The sequence below is a fragment of the Neopsephotus bourkii genome, unplaced genomic scaffold, assembly GCF_033783945.1.
Source record: "Neopsephotus bourkii isolate Nb327-2 ecotype Australia unplaced genomic scaffold, CSIRO-AGI_Nbou_v1 NB_972, whole genome shotgun sequence".
NCBI classification, from domain to species: domain Eukaryota; kingdom Metazoa; phylum Chordata; class Aves; order Psittaciformes; family Psittacidae; genus Neopsephotus; species Neopsephotus bourkii.
Genome location: NW_026901466.1, coordinates 89,707 through 110,674, shown reverse-complemented (window position 1 = coordinate 110,674; position 20,968 = coordinate 89,707). Strand labels below are relative to the sequence as shown.

At 42.4% G+C, this 20,968-nt stretch overlaps 1 protein-coding gene across 1 annotated transcript in view; it reads right to left on the bottom strand.

Moving 5' to 3' along the window:
* Positions 1–18: 18 nt before the first annotated feature.
* Positions 19–20,968, bottom strand: part of LOC133215380 (NAD-dependent malic enzyme, mitochondrial-like) — a gene marked incomplete at its 3' end in the record, with an annotated part of 29,034 nt that continues 8,084 nt past the window's right edge. The window contains exons 3-11 of the mRNA XM_061359378.1: positions 8,147–8,280; positions 6,654–6,803; positions 3,545–3,620; positions 2,660–2,821; positions 2,035–2,138; positions 1,581–1,690; positions 1,382–1,479; positions 227–340; positions 19–133 (exon numbers count right to left, since the gene is read on the bottom strand). Coding sequence (XP_061215362.1) covers positions 19–133; positions 227–340; positions 1,382–1,479; positions 1,581–1,690; positions 2,035–2,138; positions 2,660–2,821; positions 3,545–3,620; positions 6,654–6,803; positions 8,147–8,280 — 1,063 coding nt within the window. The remainder of the gene's footprint in view (positions 134–226; positions 341–1,381; positions 1,480–1,580; positions 1,691–2,034; positions 2,139–2,659; positions 2,822–3,544; positions 3,621–6,653; positions 6,804–8,146; positions 8,281–20,968) is intronic.

Here is a 20,968-nt window from a genome sequence, read left to right as displayed (position 1 = left end):
AAAAATAGCCTTACTTACCAATGATAGCTGAAGGCCGAAGTACATTCACTGCCTCCACAAATGTCTTTGGTATCTGCTCTGGAACCTGATGCGTAAATGGTTCTTGATTAGCATCAACCTTTTGTTCTCGGCCCTGTAGATAAAAGGTTGATTATTTTTGTGCAGAAGACACAGAAAGCATCTGGCCATCTGTACTGTGGTATTTCAAGGCTTGGTGCACCCTTACCTGAACCAGTAAACCATATTTGTCAAACATCCATATTCTCCTATAGGCTTCCTCAGCAGAAACACCACTTTCCATCATAGCCATAACAATGAGGTTTGCAATTCCCAGTGCAGCCTTAAGGATAAAAGGACTTGGATTTTTAAAAATTCACAAAAAAGGTTTCTCATCACAGATCACAACCACCACCCAGTGCAAGATCTCCACAAAACTCATTTAATAAGCCAGTTCTGAAACACAAGCAATGTTTCCCTAGATGGGGGCAGACTACTGGCATCAACAGTGTCATGTTTTCAAGTGCAAGAGAGAGGCAGCATTTCTGGGTGTTGTGCCCCCATGTCTGTACCAGTTCAGCAGCCACTGTAAAGCAGCCCAACCAGACAGTAACAATAATTTAGTGCTGCAAGCCCTCCTGTCAAGAAACCATAGCACAATGTTTTGCGCCCAGCTGCTTTCCAATCCTGTCTTTGCTCCTGCTGCCTGTGACAAAGGGCTTGCTGACAGAGGGCACAAAGTAGGTGCTGGCAGTGCTTACCTCCGCATCCCTTCTCTTGGCTCACTGCACATGCTGCTAAACCTGGCAGGAGAAATAAGGTAGAGGAAAGCGCAGAGCAGGGCAACAACACAACATTGGCCAGTTACTGCAATCACGACCTTCCCTGGTTGGTTGGAGAAGATTTCAGCTAATTAAGTTATTTTTACAGCACCACAGAAGCAATTTCACTGAAATACCGAGAAGCATGGTGCTGGTCCTGACACAGCTGCCCCAGTAAACTTGCTGCAAACAGCCACTGATTTAACTTGCTAAGAAAACCACCATGTACATCTCTCCAATGCTACAGAAAATCAACAAGATGCTCTTTCCCTCTCTCTTACTGATTATAATTTTATGGTACATTCCCCTTCAACTACACACAAGTCACTGATGCTTTTTTCAAGTCCATGTAAGAAAGTGAAACACCTGAGTCTTGTAAATGTTAAACACCTTTCAAATAGTCAACTTTCAGCAGGTAGTCCCTTCTGTTAATGTGTTTCAGCTGACCTCATATAAAATGTCCTGCAACGGAATTCAGAGAATGTGAATCTCCATGAGTCCTACAGAACCAGAAAATAGACAGTTAAATCTCTTGTTGCTCTAGAGCCCTTAAGAGAACTCACCTCTCCTGCCCCAAGGAACAGCACTTTCTGCTCTGCAAGTGGTTTACCCGTGGCTTTCTGTGCTGCCAGCAGTCCTGCCAAAGCCACTGAAGCTGTCCCTGTGAAAGCAGCACAAATCTAAGGTGAGCCAAACTTCTGTGGCAGATTACAGCTTTAGGCAAAATTTCCATATATACATTAAGGAACATAAAGGGTGTACCTTGAATATCGTCATTGAAGGTACAATATTTCTCTCTGTACTTCCTTAAAAAACGAAAAGCATTGTGGTTTCCAAAGTCTTCAAACTGGATAAGTGTGTTCTGGCCATACCTACAGAACATGGCAAATATTCCTATCACCAGACACATCAAGAAATACAATCCTTTTAAAACAATTCCTGCACGTAATCTATTATCTTTGGAAAGAGACTGTCCTCGGGACTTTCACTGTTTGAAACAGTTCCACCTCTGTTCTATGTGTACTTAAGAGGTAACTACAAGCAACATGTTCCAGGTCACAGAGATAAATCACTACAGGGGCAGACATACAGCCATGCCTCTTGACTTCTAGTCCTATTCTTATTCCCTAAATGACTGTTTCAAGGACTGTGTCTTAGGGTTTTTTTCTGCCAGCACTTTTGGCCATATTACATGCAAGAATATTCAGTGTCATACCTGTCTGTAATGGCTTCCATAAATTCATCAATTAGGTCGTCATAGACCTGAGAGCGATCCCTTTTTTGGTATAGTCCCATATAAAATGGATCTTTTAAGAGTGTCTGAAAAAGAATAAATCAGACAGTAGCAGGATGAATCACTTCCTCAATATCCACTTTTGAGAGTTCACAGTAACACATTTCACCCCAAAGATATTGCATTTATATAGCCACTGTAACTGCCTCCAGTCTGTATCAATGTTCAGTAATTTCAGCTGGCACTTGAGATTGGTGATGGCTGCTTTTAAAATGGAACAAATCAATACTGTGAACAATAAACTGCTTTAATAAATCTGATTCACATTTCCAGCTTCTTAAAGTCAGGTCAACCCGATCATCTGTTTTACAGGGCTGCAGCATTCAGATTACTTCCAAATGCAACATTTCACCGACAAATTAATTGGTATTTTTCAGTCACTTATATTTACGGTATAATGAACTCCAGATTATTTAACCTTACATAAAATATTTGGTTTTATCTTTAACAAAAATGTTCAAATAAATATCTCCTCTTACAGGACTAAGTACTCTTCAATACTTTTCATAGGGATAACTTCGGGCAGGCCAAGTGCAGTGAAACTCACTGTATTATCAGTTCCAACGTCGATGCACACAGGCAAGCATTTATCTGGATGTATTCCTGCACAGGCTGTATACAAACACAGTTTTCCTACTGGAATTCCCATCCCATACACACCTAGATCTCCGAGACCTAATATTCTTTCTCCATCAGTTACAACAACAGCCTGAAAACAAAAGGAGGTGAAATTATATACAATCACTGAAATTCATAAAGTTTAGAGCAATACCAGCAAAAATTCACATATGTTTGCGCAATCAAGAAATAGATTACAAGGAGTATTTTACTTGAAGCAATAAAGCTTAATGTTAGAATCTGCTATGCTTTTTCTTTGCCAAAACCCACTGAGTGGGAAGAATCCAAGCTGCTGTATGAAACTGCAGCTTGTAACTTGGCTTTATTATTTCCATTTGTAAATAATCCAGACATCAAAAAATTTCTGTAACTATTGTTCACTTCATCTCCTCATGGTTCTTGACTCAACTGGGCCATAGAGAACTTAATGGCAAAATGTGGGCCTCTAAACTACCACTTCTCTGTCCTAATCTGAGGACAAGCGCATTTCTTCTACTGCTATGTAACACAGTAAGGAAGACCTAGAGGTGCATCCCCCAACACCTCCCCAAAAGGTGGAATAAAGAAGTGAAATAAAATGTTTGGCAAGTCTAGTTCTCATCATCACCATTTACTCAAACCACAAACCTCATATTTAGGATAAAACACTGTTCTTCAAGGTACACTTCATCTTCATTAGCTGCATTTTGCCATCATTGCCAACAGCCAAGGATGTATTGTTCAGTGTTTACAATTCCATCAAAAGGTGACAAATCTTAAGAAGCTCAACTGAGATTAAATAAAAACCAGGAAAAATATCAAACAGTGTCAGTACCTTAACGTCATTCTCTGGCCAGTTGTTCACAATTGACCTTATATGGCCTCTGTCTGAGATAGAAATAAATAATCCTCTGAAATAAAAAACAAAACAAACCCAGAATAATTTATCGTAACAGTTAGAAATTTCACCTTGCTTTATAAAGCTCAATGTCAAACAGAAGAGATTGCTCAAAATCAAAAGCGTAGTCAGACATGTATCACTCAAAGGACAATTTCTAACACAGAAGTCTGTACTTTGACACTTTAAAATAGGAGCACAGAGGAAACAGTTTTCCTGATGCTACCTGGATTTTACACTACTACAGATAATAACCTTTAATTAACCTTTAATACTCCTTGAGGGCAAAATACCTCTGGTGTTAGCATCAGACAGGCCAGGATCTACACTCCCCTCTTAGGATATGAGAAGGGAACATGGTCCTAAGCCTGGCTTTACCTTAGTGAATCTCCATCCATGGCATTACAAAAGGTCAGGGGAGGGAAAAGAAAGGGATAATAAAGACAGGGACTGACCATAGTCTTCTGCAAGACCAGAAGAACAGTGCTTCCCCCTGCTGACTGTTCATCGGGGGGAACATGGGAGCCGAGAAAAAGCAGCAGAAAGGAGGAGAGGTGAAGTGTCTGTATTTCTTTTGCTCGAGCAAGCCCTCTGTTTTTAGGAAGAAAAGGGGCATGAAAGGCTCAGCAGAGGTGGTAACAGATAAATCACCAACACTTGGAAAGTGCCAGTTCTTAGAAAGAAGGGGAGGACATCCTGAATTCCAGATCATGCTGCCTCTTCTTATACAGACAACTTTTTGATTAGCACAAGTTTCAAACTGGTCTGTAACACATCGAGAGATGTGGAAGAGGAAAGGAAGAAAATAAGAACTAAAGGTGCATCTTTCACATCCCCTGTCCCAGATCAGGAGCAAACCCATGAGTTTCTTACTGTCTTTACCACAGCAGCTGCACTACATACCCAAGTCCTTATGGCAGTGAAGGATTAGCCCTTCCTCCACACAGCACTAAAGCCTGCAAGCTTTCTAGAGGACTCCAGAAATGTACCTGGAATTGCAGTGAGAGTGCCATGGAAATGAGCTGATACGACTGCCAGTCTGAACTGATTGCCTTAATACAGAGCTAAATAACCTGAACAGTTGTTTTGAAGTCACTGCTGAACCCAACCTCATGCCAGCCAAGTGTATTTACTGTGCCAGATTAACTGAAAACTGACTCCTACTAGCACAGCTTTAATACGGGGACTATCTGCATTCAACAGTCTATTGAGCTACCACGAGCCAAGCCTCTTCCTTTCTGCTTTGCCAACATCCTTCCAACTGCTCCTGCACCCAAAAAGTCTGCTGTGCTGCTCTGAAAGAGCATCATGAGATGTCTCCAGCACTGAGACCCTTTGCCACCAGCAGAAACGTAGAATCCCAGCCTGGTTTGGGTTGAAGAGACTTTAAAACTCATCCAGTTCCAACCCCTGCCACAGGCAGGGACCCCTTCCACTAGAGCAGCTTGCTCCAAGCCCCTGTGTCCAACCTGGCCTTGAGCACTGCCAGGGATGGGGCAGCCACAGCTTCTCTGGACACCCTGTGCCAGCGCCTCAGCACTCTCACAGGGAAGAGCTTCTGCCTAAGAGCTCATCTCAGTCTCCCCTGTTCTGTCAGGTTCAAGCCATTCCCCTTGGCCTGTCCAGCCCTCTGAAGATTTTAGTGACAGCTTTGAGCTGCAATTAGCCTGAGATTCCTTCAGCAAAACTGCTGTATGGGTGTGCGCGCCCTTGTGTTTCTGCCCCTGTGCAGGGTTGCACAGGGGAGTATCTCCAATGAATCTACTTGAAGTTACCCCTTCTGAAGAGAGGGTGAGAGTGGATGACCTCCAGAAATCCCTTTAAGTCTGCATTTCCCTTCAAATGCTCTGTTCTGGTACAGATCCCCAGACTCAGATGTGATTCTGAGAGCTGGAGAAAGCAACAGCACTCTCCTTGGAATTAAGGAGCTGTATGGCATTGTCATGTGGTCCCCCATTTAATCCAATTAATTGCCAGGCTACCATTTTTGAAAAGCCAAAAGCTTGGTACTGTCACAGTTGCTTCTGTAGTAGTGCCACCAGATATCACCAACTGTTGCAAAGACCCTTCTCCAGTGCATACACGTCATACAGTCACGGCAGACAAATACAGCCCACACTGTGGCAGCATGCTCCCTCCTGCTTAAGCCACAGCCATCAGTGCGGGTTGTGGTGGCTGCTGCATCCAGCTTACTCTGGTCTTTGGTGGTCAAGTACCGTGAGGAACACTGATCCAGACCTCTTGCTGGTACACAGCTATGACTACCAGTCAGTCATCTCACTCTATAAGCAGTAGGCAGCCTGGGGCCTGTGGAGCTCTCCTGCACAGCAGCAGGCTGCACTCCAGGATCTTCCCTTGAACGGAGTACCTCTCAATGTTACTCCTTGAGGTTGAGAGATTCCTTGCCACAACAGATCCTCAGTAAGTGATTAACAGCATGCTAAACTTTGAAGTCTTAAGTAAGGGATATAAAGGACTGATTGCACATATATAATCCTGTAGACATAAACTGATGACCAAGTGTAGGATGGATCCAGCTGTACCTAGACTCCTCTCTGAGTTTAGAAAGTAAGGGGGTCCTTTCTGAATCTTACGACTCAACAGGAGGATCTCCCTGACAGTTCTCTCTGACCCTGTCCTCTATACAGTAAATAATCAAGTGTACCTTGCATTGAATCTTGTTAAACCACTGTTTGCATTTACCATTGAACTTTGTCATATCAATAAAGTATATTGTTGTTTCTTTCTTAACGAGTCAAGTGCATGACTGCATCCATGGCAGGCATCTAGAAAAAGCTGGAAGGGAGCTGAAGCCCTGCACTTGTCGTATTTATGTGACAGATTACCACTTCCATTTTCAAATGTTCTTTTTCTGATATAACCCAGGTCTTGAGACACTGTTTAGTGAACATTTACTGCCTGAATTGGCACAAGTCCTGCATACCTGAATTCCAATGAAAATGAAATAAAATATTTCCATACTTCAGGCAACTACTGAGAAAAACTGGCATTAAAAGTAGCAGCAGTACATATATATTGTTCTTACTTTGGTCTCCTGAAGATGTGGCCGTACTGGGAGCAGGCAAGGCCCACTGTTGGAGTGTATACAATTGGCATTAACCGCTCGATATCATCTTGTAATACCCTATAGAATAATTTTTCATTTCTCTCTTGGATTCCCATTATATAGATATACCTGAAATTAAGCAAACGAGGAAAAAAAAAAGTCACTTACTGTTTCACACTTACGCTTATTTAAAACAACGTGGAAAATGTCAAAGCAAAAAACAGGTTTGCCCTGTATTCCTTCTGCATAAAATTACTGCTTCCACTCAAGACTTTGAGTACTAAACACAAGCTGGAAAAGAGAGAGCAGCAGAACTGAAAAGCTGAAATAAGAACACTGGATATGACATACCATACATGTAAACATGCATTGTGAATAAAAGACAACCCATGGATTCATTACAGGATGCAGCTGGGAATCTCATTACTGTTAACAAAATACCAGTGAAAGAGTTTTTCATCCAAAAAAAATAAGGTCCTGACAGTAAGGTCTTGTTAATCTTGATATTAACAGAGTTGTAAAACAGATTAACTCCTAACAAAAGTTCATTCTGAAGGACTTACCCAGGTGTGCCAACTAAACCTGCATTTTTGCAAATTCACCTACCAACCTACCACATACTGATTCACATTCAGTCTTGCTGACCCAACTACATAAAGATAATGAATTAGTGACTCATCTTGGGCTACAGCCACTTTGCCAATACAGATGACATAATATGTTTCAGAACAGCAAGTGACATGAGTGTATCTGAAAATCATCTTTGGTTTTCGTGAGAAATTAAGAGTTTTGTTGTGGTCCAGTAAGCCTCGAACCATGCCGGTTCTCCTCACACTGTTAGGAGACTGCATATTTTCACATGCAGGTATACACAAGCATATATGAAAACGGTAACAGGATGCTAAAACTGTGTTATTAAAAAAAACCCCACATTTCTTCACCAAACTAGTGTGCTAAATAGAAAAATGATATAAAAAAATTACACATTTTGAGTTTCAAAATTCTGACCCTGTAATTCCTTTTAGCAGTAACTAGATAAAACACTGGTTTTCATTCCTAATTATCGAACCCTCATTTTACCTTCTTTCTCACATATTTTTCTAGCATGTGTTAGCTGTCCCCTCCTCTCCCCCAACAGTTCTGTGCGCTGACAACCTGCCATCCAAACCTTAGATGTTACAGAAACACACAGTACATATTACAGCAAGGTCTGCAGCTTTGTTACTGGCTAAATTGTGCACATTATTCTTCGTTATCTTATGATTATGGAACAAAAGAAAGTTCTCAGCCTCATCTAGCTGCATGATGAATGCATGATCAATGAAAGCAGTTTTCTGTGCAAAAGTGAAAATAACCCCCAACAACCAAAAGACCCAGAAGAGGCACTGAAACCTTGTTTAGTTATCCCCATGCAATATTTTACAGCAATTTCCATTTACTTGCATGACAAAACAAGGCCAGAGAGTGCTTACTTTTCCAAGGGATCAGTCATTTTTGCCAAATTCTTATGGAAGCGTAAGGCTTGAATGTCTTGTGTCTCTATTTTAGGAGGTAGAAGTCCTTGCAGCCCAAGCATTTGTCGTTCGTGTAATGTGAAGGCCATACCCTGAAAACAAGAGAGGTGAGAAATAACTCGTGGTTCTTCTAGTAGCATTTCTACTTCTAGTAACATTTCTACTTATAATCTGCCATTTCTGACTATCCATTCTTTTGTCATAGCAGGAGCCACAGCAGGCATGGATTAGATGTGTTTGCTTCTCCTCATCCTATGCGTGTATCCCTTCTGACCACAGCTTTTGCACATCTCTGGGACCTCATGCCCTTTGCCAGACTGCATTTTCCTCTGTGAAACTGGAGAAGATCCTACTGCAGACAGACCAAGGTTTACAAATGAAATAACAGCTGCTTCTTTAATGTTATCATAGGAACATAAGGTTGATCAAGAACATATGCGTCAGACCCAGCCTGGTCCCTGCAACTACAGTAACATTTAGTCCACAGAGGTTCGTCCGCATTGCTCTATTTGCTTCAGTAATCGAGCCAGATCCCAGAGTTACTGAATTGCCCCAATGCTTCTATTGAGATCACAATCAAACCTGACTTCTTTATTTTTACTTAGGGCTGTAACTAATTTATTGGTTTCCAGCTGTAGTTTTGATACCAGGAAATAAAGGGTTAACATTGTGCCTGCTTGCTTAAGCAGTCGCTGTGCTTGGTGAAGCAGAACCATAGGAGTTGCTAGAGTGGTGAAGCAGAATTGTAGGAGTTACAGCTGCTAGGCAGAGTTGTAGTAGGTAAGATTCATAGCTCAATATTTAAGACATTCTTGTTCAAATAGTATCTTTAGACAGAAAAGGAACAAAAGATAGCCAGAGTAACAAAATTTACAAACTTGACAAGTTTCTGGTTTAAGATACATAAAACTGGCTTGTACCAAACCTGAGGTATGGACAGGAGCCGAAACCCCACTGAGTCTGTGTGAAGGCAAGAGGTTACTTGCGGTGATGAACTACAGGCCTTCATCCTCACAACCCCCTAACGACCACCACCAGGAGGCACTGCACAGGCGCACCAATGGGACAAATGCCAGAAAACTAATTGTAATACTAGATGGGAATAGGTTTTGCATATGTATTAGGTGTGAAGCAATCTCATGTTTAGGTAATCATTATATGGAATATAAATGAACTGAATGGCAAAGGGGGGGGCGCGCATGCTTTTGGAGGAGCAATCCCCATGCGCCTCAGTGCTGAATAAAGCATACCTACTTTACAACTCTAATGAGTTGTGGAGTCAATCCATGTATCAGTTTTCTACTACCAAAAAGCCTCATCTGTTAACAGATTAAATTTCAGAAGAGTTAAACTGTTCAAATACCACACCATTTCCATTCTTCACTGTTTCAAGGTGAAGACTTTATTGTTATTTAAAGACTAATTAAAATGATTTAACAATAACAGTCAATAAAACTGGCTTTTCACTCAGTACACAAAACAGCCTGCTGTGAGCTACCTGCCAGCAGAGACTGGTAGGCACTTCACGGACAGTTAGCTCCTGGGTGTAACTTTGTAAGGCGTTAACTAATCCCAGTGCGGTTTTACAGACAACCTGTCTCAAAATGCTGACTCCATTTTGCGCAACAACTGACCCTGCTCTAAATTTGCCACTTCCAAACTCTAAACTTTCCTCATTTCAGTTCATCCAACTGGGTCAGTGCAGAAAATGACTAAACAAATATTTGCGAAGTGGGGAGCTGAAAAAGCAGGAAAGCCTTTTGCTGTGCCAAGGCTGTGCATCCATCTGCGCGCAAAAGCAGCATCTGAAAGGGAAGGGGTCTGGTAGCTGCAGTGTTTTCAAAGAGATGAGAACAAGACACAGCAGTTCTGCTCCCAGACCACACTTCCTTTGTTTACTACAGCAGACAGATTAAAAACCAACAGCACATTCTCTCACATTTCCCCACACTGGAAGCAGATGCTTACTGCCAAGTTAAAAAAAAAGATTTATAAAAGCTCCCTAAAGTTTGTTTTATGCTTGCAATTACACCCCAAATTTTTCCTGAAATCAGAGAAAAAAAATCACCGAAAGAATTCGGTATTTTCTCACAAAAGACAAATTCAGACTAGAAAATATATATACTTGCACCTCTGTTTATGTTTGAATAGCCTTACACAGGTATTTGTAGAAAGTATGCCCATTAACAAAAAATCCCTAAATTAGCATCTACGCTTGGTGTAATTCAGCACACTTGAATGGATTATAACCAATATAACTACTCCTTAGGAAAAAAAAAAAAAAATTTAATATTTTTACATAATTTTTCTCTTTGCTTATTTAAATAACATTTAATATCCATTGTTTTTGATTCAAGCTTGAACCAAGTGATTTAAGCACTGCACCTGCTTTTCTGTACTAATTCTATACTATGCTCAAAAGTAATACAATATTTGAACAGTTAGCAAGAAAAAAATAGAACAAAGTGTTTTGCAAAAAAACAATTGCAAATACTTTGCTAAAAAATATTTAATCCTAAAGTAGATCAATGCTTTGTATTTCTGATAAAATAATTTATATATATAATGTATATGTAAAATACATATATATATATATATATATATACAAAATTGAATAATTATTCCATACAATAGATTTGACATTAAATACTGGACTCAGTTTATCCTTTTCCTATTCTCTGCAAGTCATCTGCAAACCACTGGTTTCTTTCCTCATGTCATTGTTATTCTCAAGTATTCTTCCAGCATTCTCTGTAAATAAATTTCAGATGAGGCTTGCTCCTGAACTTTTTATCCTTGCTGCTGGTCTTTTCTGGGTGTAACAGTCACTTTAGTCACCTGATACTCTTTTTCTGGAAACTGAATTGAATAATCCAGAATTTCCACTGAGAACACAACAATGCAAGCAGCACTGGCATGAGGAAAAAAAACACAAGAACACACTGAATGCTGTATTTTTTATCCTATCTTGCAAATTATTTACTTAGTTTCGCTTCTGCATACGGAAACATTAAATACTGAAACATTATATGGGAACAAAAACGCATCTTCCAAAGCTGCATGGAAGCAAACCATGCAAAAGTGTCACAGCTATCCTCCCCTTTTCCTTAACTACCCCCTAATTTGTCACCCTGAGAAGTTCAGGGTGACAAAAAAACCTGCTTCTAAACACAAACTGTACTTGCAGTGCAATAGAATACAAAGCTGAGCACAGCTGGTAAACATCTGTAGTACTGTTACTTTAGCCACCACAAAATAAAAAACAATGCTAAAAGACAATATTAAGAAGAACGGGAAAAAAGGAAACAAGTTAAGTCTCTTTCCAGAAAATAGATAAACACTGGCCAGTAAAGCCACTAATGTCACTAGCATGTCAAAGGCCAGAATCCCTTCAGTGCTACCGTACTGGCAACACTGACATTTTGCTCTCAACTAGCTGAAATATGTCACTAGCAAAACCTACGTCCTCCCCATCAGCAACTCTCAAGTCCTTGAGAAACAAAGCCTTCCTAATTTCTAATTCCCACTATTAGCATGACTCTGGGATGTGGCGTTTCCTTGATTTCCCTGCACACTGACCTTAAACTGTGTAGGTCCTTAATATCAAATGAGCCCTGAGGTCAGCACGAAGCACAACCCATCTTTATTTGGTTTATTCACACTGTTCCCAGCCTACAGGCAACCTGGACTATCAGTGTACCTGGAGTTACAATAACCTTAAACACAGTGAATTTTTAAGTGGTACTAAGTATTTCCAGCTGTTTATTTACAGGACAATTAGATCATACCACATTCAAAGATGCACGTAATTTCTGCCCAGGCTTAATTCAGGAACCTAAACAACATCAGCCTCCACACAGAAATCTGATCTTCTTTCCAACTAAAACAGCACAAGTTTTGTCCAGAGCAGCACTATAAAAACCCAGAGCCCTTCCAACACTTGCTCTATTCCCATTCACTGTCTTCATCCATAAACACCAGCCACCTCTTGTTTTGGATTCGGGATTGCGGCTTGGTCCCTACGCAGCACCTTACAGGATCTTCCTTAAACTAACATGCCCAGGAGCTGCAGAATTACACATTTTTCAGCGTTTTCCCTCATTTTGTGAAGGTCAGTACAGTTTGACAGCACCAGCAATCAGTTCCGAGTGAATCAGGAGGCACTCAGCAATTCGCAGCAGTGGGACTGATATTCTCAAAGGCACTTAAGATCCCAGCACCTGTTTAAGAGCCAAATCCTTGCTGGTTTCCACTGGGATTAAATGCAGAAATGCTGTAATGACGTGGGTTTAAGTCACAGGGATCACTCTTTTGTTTTCTTTGACCCACAGTGTCCTTTCTCTGAGCGTTATGCACTGACTTTCACTTTGATTAGGCCCCTTAATCCTCTTTATAGCTCAGAAAAATCAGGTGTCCTTTCCAAGGCAGGATAGACAAAGCAAGGAACGCATCAGAGAAAACCCAGCACACTTCAAAGACCACAAATGAATAAATTAATGCACGTGGACAAATTAATTGCAAGAAAACTGATGTACTGCCATGAGAAAAGAAAAAAAGAAGTGTTGACAGTTATTAAGACAAGCTCACACTGGATCACCACTACTGTGCCTTTAATCCATGTTTGTGTGTCTGGCAGTAGGACCTCACTTTGACCGTAACAGCTGGGCTCTACTACACAAAGTGAGTGGTGCTATAAATATCAGCATATAAAAATTCTAGTTGCTTTGCATGAAGGTGAACAGGAGACCTAAATCCTGCAAGCATGATTTTTATAGCACCACTGAGCAAGTAATACCGAGAGGTTTCTAGGCAGAGAAGTACTAGTGGTGATAACCAGGAAAAAGCGGCAGGTCGTAGTAGTAGGGGATTCTACTTTGAAAGGGACAGAAGCACTCGTCTGTCGGCCTGCCCTGCTCTCAAGGGAGGTGTGTTGCCTACCAGGGGCATGGATCAGGGATGTGGCAGAGAGGCTGCCTGCTCTAGTAAGCCCCACGGACTATTACCCACTTCTGGTGATAGATGTGGGTGCTAGGGATATAGACAGTAGTAGCCTGGTGAACATAAAGAAGGACTACAGAGCCCTGGGAGAGGTGGTTAAGGGCTCTGGAGCTCAGATAGTCCTTTCGTCTATTCTCCAGGATACAGGGGAGGACCTAAAAAAAGCTAGGAGGATTAGCCAGGTTAATAAATGGTTAAAAGGGTGGTGCCATAGTCAGGGGTTTGGGTGTCTTGAACATGGGACCCAAGTTTGTAGGCCAGGTCTAGCGGGGGCTGGTGGAGCTGGTCCGATAAAGAAGGGGAAGAGCAGTTTTGGTAGGAGGCTTGCCAGACTGGTCAAGGATGCTTTAAACTAGAAGTGCTGGGGGAGGGGAGCATCATTCCATCCCAACACACCCAGTCAGCTGCCAGCACCTATAATAAATGATTGGAACAATGCAGAGATATTCCAGCTGCTCCAGCCAATGAGCCGGCTTCATTTGGAGCTCGGCTCAGATGCCTCTATACAAATGCCCGTAGCATGGGGAGCAAACAAGAGGAATTAGAGATGTGTGCTCATCTATGGGGGTATGACATTACAGGCATCACAGAAACATGGTGGGATGGCTCCTACGACTGGAGTGTTGGAATGGAAGGTTACAGACTCTTCAGAAAAGACAGGCCTGGCAGGCACGGAGGGGGAGTTGCCCTTTATGTTAGGGATAGGCTGGAGAGTATGGAACTGTCTGGGGACAGCTGAGCAGTTAACAGAGAGCTTGTGGGTCAGGGTTAAAGGGAAAACAGCGATGGGAGACATTACTGTGGGGATCTGTTACAGACCGCCTAATGAAGAGGAATCTCATGGGGGACTTCAACCGCCCTGACATCTGTTGGAATGACGGTACGGCCCGGCACAAGCAATCCAGGAGGTTCCTCGATTGTGTGGAAGACAACTTCCTTCTGCAAGTAATAGGGGAACCAACAAAGAGAGGTGCCATGCTTGACCTTGTGCTCACCAACAGGGAAGGGCTCGTTGGAAATTTGGCACTGCAGGGCAGCCTTGGATGCAGCAACCACAAGATGGTCGAATTTGAGATCCTTAGGACAGTGAGAAGAGCGTGCAGCAAGCTCACTGCCCTAGACTTCAAAAGAGCAGACTTTGGCCTCTTCAGGAACCTGCTTAGTAAGGTTCCATGGGATATAGCCCTGGAGGGCAGGGACACCCAAGACTCTTGGTTGGTCTTCAAGGATCACCTGCTACAAGCTCAGGAGTGTTGCATCCCAACCAGAAGGAAGTGCAGCAGGAGGGCCAGGAGACCTCCTTGGATGGATAAGGAGCTGCTGAGGAAAATTCAAATGAAAAAAGTTTTATAGGAAGTGGAAGCAAGGACAGGCGGCCTGGGAAGAGTACAGGGATGTTGTCCGGGAAGCTAGAGACCAGGTTAGGAAAGCTAAGGCCCAGTTAGAATTAAACTTGGCTAGGGATATTAAGGATAACAGGAAGGGATTCTACAGATACATAGCAAATAGAAAACAGATTAGGGAGAACGTAGGCCCCCTCAGGAAGCTCTCAGGTGAACTAGTTACACAGGATTTGGAGAAGGCTGAGGTTCTGAATGACTTCTTTACCTCAGTCTTCACTGGCAAAGGCTCTGACTGCAGCACCCATGTCTTGGAAGGCAGACACAGGGACTGTGAGAATGAAGACCTTGGGCCCACTGTAGGAGAGGAATTGGTTCGAGACCATCTTAAAAATCTGAACGTGCACAAGTCCATGGGTCCTGATGAAATCCATCCGCGGGTCCTGAAGGAGCTGGTAAATGAAGTTGCTAAGCCACTGGCCATCATATTTGAAAAATCATGGCAGTCAGGTGAAGTTCCCGATGACTGGAAAAAGGAAAATGTAACCCCCATTTTCAAGAAGGGGAAAATGGATGCCCCAGGGAATTACAGACCAGTCAGTCTCACCTCTGTGCCTGGCAAAATCTTGGAGCAGATTCTCCTGAAAGGCATGCTGAGGCACATGAAAATCAACAAGGTGCTTGGTGACAGCCAGCATGGCTTCACAAAGGGGAAATCCTGCCTGACCAATTTGGTGGCCTTCTGTGATGGGGCTACAGAACTGATGGACAGCGATAGAGCAGTTGATGTCATCTACCTGGACTTGTGGAAAGCATTCAACACTGTCCCACACGACATCCTTGTCTCTAAATTGGAGAGACATCAACTTGATGGACAGACCACTCGGTAGATAAAGAACTGTCTGGATGGCAGCACACAAAGAGTTGTGCTCAGTCGCTCCATGTCTGGCTGGAGACCAGTAACGAGTGGTGTCCCTCAGTGATCAGTGTTGGGACCGATCTTGTTCAACATCTTTGTCGCCGACATGGACAGTGGGATTGAGTGCACCCTCAGCAAGTTTGCCGATGACACCAAGCTGTGTGGTTCGGTTGATACGCTGGAGGGAAGGAATGCCATCCACAGGGTCCTTGACACACTTGTGGGGTGGGCTGATGCCAACCTCATGAAGTTTAACCATGCCAAGTGCAAGGTCCTACACCTGGGTCGAGGCAATCCCAGACACAGCTACAGGTTGGGCAGAGAAGAGATTCAGAGTAGCCCAAGGAGAAGGAATTGCGGGTGCTGGTCGATGAGAAAATGAACATGAGCTGGCTTCAGTGTGCGCGTGCAGCCCAGAAAGCCAACTGTATCCTGGGCTGCATCAAAAGGAGTGTGACCAGCAGGTCCAAGGAGGTGATCCTGCCTCTTTATTCTGCTCTCGTGAGAACTCACTTGGAGTATTGTGTGCAGTTCTGGTGTCCTCAACATAAAAAGGACATGGATCTGTTGGAACAAGTCCAGAGGAGGGCCACGAGAAAGATCAGGGGGCTGGAGCACCTCCCATATGAAGATCAGCTGAGGAAGTTGGGGCTGTTCAGCCTGGAGAAGAGAAGGCTGCCTGGAGACCTCATAGCAGCCTTCCAGTATCTGAAGGGGGCCTATAGGGATGCTGGGGATGCACTCTTCATTAGGGACTGTAGTGATAGGACAAGGGGTAATGGGTTAAAACTTAAACAGGGGAAGTTTAGATTGGATATAAGGAGGAAATTCTTTCCTGTTAGGGTGGTGAAGCACTGGAAGAGGTTGCCCAGGGAGGTTGTGAATGCTCCATCCATGGCAGTGTTCAAGTCCAGGTTGGACAAGGCCTTGGGTGATACAGTTTAGAGCGAAGTGTCCCTGCCCATGGCGTGGGGGTTGGAACTTGATGATCTTGAGGTCCTTTCCAACCCTAACTATTCTATGATTCTATTCTGTAACTTTTTCCTCACCTACAAAGTCTTGCAGCTGTATAAACACACACATCCACACACACACATATATATATATATATAGGAGGGGATACTTTTAAGTGATACCATAAATGCCCCCAAGCACCCTGCAAACCTGTAGAGTTTGTAACAGAAACCTCATTCCAAGCCCCTCATAAAAATGTAAATCAGAATATATCCAAACAGTCTGTTTGGGAAATGAGTTAGCTTACTTCACAGGGGAGATATAATCAAATGGTTTTCATGTAACTTCTAATCATTGTTATATTCAGCAGTATATCGTGGTCTTTGAAGTAGCATCATAAACATTTTTAAAATAAAGCAGGTTTTACACTGGATTGTGGGCTGCTTCTCTTAACTCTGCTTCCTTTTGATAAATCTAAGTTCACGACTGCACAACATGTCTCCACTGAAAATTAATGAAGCTCATGCATATAAATCAAAGGTGTATTTGCTATCTCAGCCACAGATTCAAAGTTTCTTTCTGTTTATGAGAACAGTGACAGCATGGAAATCTCCTTTGATTTCTCCTTCTTCATCTTTTAAACTCAATCTTTATTCTTCCAGAAAGTTGTAACATACTCGAGGGAGCAGCTGATAGAGCACAGCAATCTAACTCCCTGCTGATCATAAAATGACCCAGACATTCCCCAGGTTATTCAGCCTTTAAAACCCATAGTCTCACTGCAGGCAAAGATGCCACCATTTCTTGTACTGCCTCTGTATGTGTGGAAGCAAATGTAAGCCACTTTGGCTGCTGCCTGCAGTAGCTCTCATTTACTAATGACGTGGCTTCAACTAAAAGCATCCCCCCTGCAGAAAATGGGGAAAAATCAGAAACAGCCTTCACACTGGGAAGAAAATCCCCCGGGTTTGCTTCCAAGCACCGACAGTTATGGTAAAGCTGTACCTCGCAAATCATGTGCATGATGACTGAAATGGTTCATCATATAGCATCCCTGAGCACCTCAGAGACATTTCATTAAGCTGCTGTTTTTCTAACTGAGCAGATGACATTGCTTTTGTTCCCCTTTAATGGCATTAATCCTACAACTAAAAAAACCCGAAGCAAAAAAAAAAAAAAAAATTAAAAGCAAAGACAGTTTCCTTCCTTCCTCCATCCACCAGCTCACAAGTCCTGAGCAGAACAGCTGATCTAAGTAAAATGAGGTACAGTACAACCTACCACCTTTAACACCTATAGCACCTTTTCAGGCAGATGATAAAAGCTGGTTAAACAGGTCCATCTTTCCACATTTAATTCCCTCTAAAAGCATGCAGGTCGCAAGGAAGCTGATAAAAGCAGTTTCTATCCATTTCCTGCCTTCTAGAATATTTCTTTGCAACCGATCAGAAACGGTATTGTTTCAAGCACTGCATTTCCTAGCGACATGACAATTATCATCTGAAGTACATCTCCACATCCTGCCTATCTTGGTTTCCCCAGGAAGGCAGATGGGCATTGTGTATTCCACACCCTGGCTGCTCAACCCAACTGACACAGTCTGAAGTATTAAAATAAAAGAAATCGAATGTGTCAAAATCAGCATGGTGAGAAAGGACAGTGGAAAGGACAATCTGCTTTTAGATCTTCAAGTTCTTATTATATTTCTGCCCATTCTCTTGTGCTATCTTATTTGTTTTGTCCAAGTAGCTTTAACTCTGGGTTGGGTTTCTTTGTTTTTTATTCCAAATTGGAAACACAGTTTGAATATTTACCTAAAGTCAGTGAGGTTACATATATCTTTCTTAAGGAAACTGATTCTTTATACAAAAGGAAACTGTCAGAGTTTCTGGAAGTATTCATTAAGGCATACAGGAAAAGAAATTGAGCTGAAAACGTGGGGAACGAACACAGATGAAACTGTAATTAGTAGTCTAGCTAAACACAACAGATGAGAAGATGAGCACCCATATGGAAGACAGACACTGGGACAATTCCTCATGAATCGGTCTGGGGTTAAACTGCCACTTGTGATATAGAATCATAGAATGGTTTCGGTTGGAAAGGACCTTAAGATCATCCAGTTCCAACCCCCCTGCCATGGGCAGGGACACCTCACACTAAACCATGTCACCCAAGGCTCTGTCCAGCCTGGCCTTGAACACTGCCAGGGATGGAGCATTCGCAACTTCCTTGGAGAACCCATTCCAGTGCCTCAACACCCTCACAGTAAAGAATTTCTTCCTTATATGGTTTCTTTTAAGAAAACCTACCATGTAATCCCATGCACATGTGCCCATGCAGGTACATGCACGCATAAAATATGTATGCATGCATGTGTGTTTAATGCAATGTCCTAAAGATGTTTGCTGCAGCTTAAAGTTTGAGAGGCACTGTCAGTACAGGAGAAAGAAATTAAAGAATGAAATAACCACACAGTATTGAGAAACAGAGTGACAGAAAAGGGGTAATGGAGTCAACCACACAAAACAGTCACACACTTAGAGAATAAGGAGAACTGATGCCACAAGGTAGAAAAGTCACCAACTAAAACACAGAAAGTGTTACAAATTATTAAGTGCCACAAATTTGCGGCACGCACACAGAAAGCTAACATACAGATGGTATTACAGCCCATGTATTTCTGGTGAAGATAAAGACATACTGATGCCACTCTATATGGCAGAATGGACATTACCAAGGTCAGGGATCATGTAGTCACACATCATGTTTTGTGCTGGAAGAATAAATCCTGACCCTTGAGTGAGAATCTGAAGCATTACTACAATATAAGTAGCAATTTAATTGCCAGTACGAAACAAACGAGATTGTCCTAAGAATGTTCTAAGCATCCAACAGGCTTAAAATGCTGCCTTGTCACAGCAGGGATCTTCAGCAGAATGAAATGTCCTGAAGCCAATTAACTGTAACTTGAATCCCTGTCACAGAGCTGAAATCAAACATCATGGAACCATAAAAGACCAAACCAGCTCATGCAGGTGTAGTATGCACAAGCAAAAGATAGGTAAGGATGGGAAAAATAAGAATTAAAAACACAAATGATGAGAGGAAAAAAAAGACACTCCTATAGCACAGCCCAAGAACAGATCCATTTGTACAAGGGGAAGGGCGGTTTTCTGCTACTGATGCTGCCATCTTGCAGTTCTTACTTTAGGGCCCACGTAATAAAGGAAGACCAAATGTTCTGCAGAGTTGATGGGGACTGTAAAAGCTAAACATCAACAGCTAAAAATGATAATCTCAACAAGCTGCCAGCAAGAGATAAAGACCTTTATCTGTGCCTGCATATGTATGATACACATATATGCACATGAGGCACTGGGGACAAGAAAAGCACAAGGGGTAAAGTACTTTGCATATTTAGTCAATCATTTATTTCTCTGCTGAATTTCCAAAACAGATCTCTATATAGATACTGCATCCTGTCTCAAGCAGGATCACTTAACTAGCTAACAGATTCATTCAAACAGGTGTTAGCCTTAAAGTCAGACTGACACAACAGAGACAAACAAATATGACAAGTTTTTCACCTCTCACAAGTAATATTTCTTGGAGACATTCAGAAGTCAAGAAAACTAAACTGCTGTTAGTCAGCAGCTCTCTGATCTTCCCTGTTCCTCCTCAAAAAGACCCAAACCATAAATACTGCAATGTCCTCAGTTCACCAGAGAATTCCAGGCTCAAAAAAAGAGTAATAAAAATTAAAATAATATCACCACTATAAAAACAGTAAGAAATGACCTATTGTTCTTGTTTCTGAATACTGTTGCATAATCAGCCTTGGAAACGCTTACAGGGCATGTCAAAGTGTTTATAGTTCAGAAAAGACTCAGGATAATCTGATCTTGACAAATCACACCAATCTGCTCTTGTTTTCCTTCCCTGACACGGCAAACCCTATTTCACTTCTGCAGTCAGCCAGTCTCTAACCTCTACAGCTCATGCTCTCTACAGACAACCTGCATTCATGCAGTATCTAAGCACGTCACACAAGGAACAGAAAGAAACATGACTGCAGGTCTACACGTTGTCCTCTTCTCTTCTTGAGGACACTTAGGAATCATGCTTGCCAAAAGGCACACTGGAGCAATTCTCCCTGTAGTTAAAGGCAGAACACAGGGAGATACAGCCTTCAGTTTCTAGCTTAATATTCTCCATGGATATTTTGAGCCCACTGGCCAACATCTAATTCTGACAAAAAGAGAGGCAGGGACAGGAGAGGGACCAAAAAGGTTTGCCATGCAGGGGAAAGAGCCAGCCTAGACCTTCTGCTGAGAGGCTTGGGGTTATGTGTTTGGCTTGCCAGCTGGCCAGCTTATAGCAGCACATGCTTCTTTGCATGCAGGCAAACAGGGCATGGGATGGAGCTAAGAGCACAAGGGGATAGGAGGAGTCAGGGCCATGGGCAGAAAAGGAAGGGAAGAAAGTTAACAGTGAAGGGGAAATATGATGCATTAAAGGAAAGCGGAGGGGAATAAAAATCAGAGAATGGGGAAGGGGAAAAAAGGA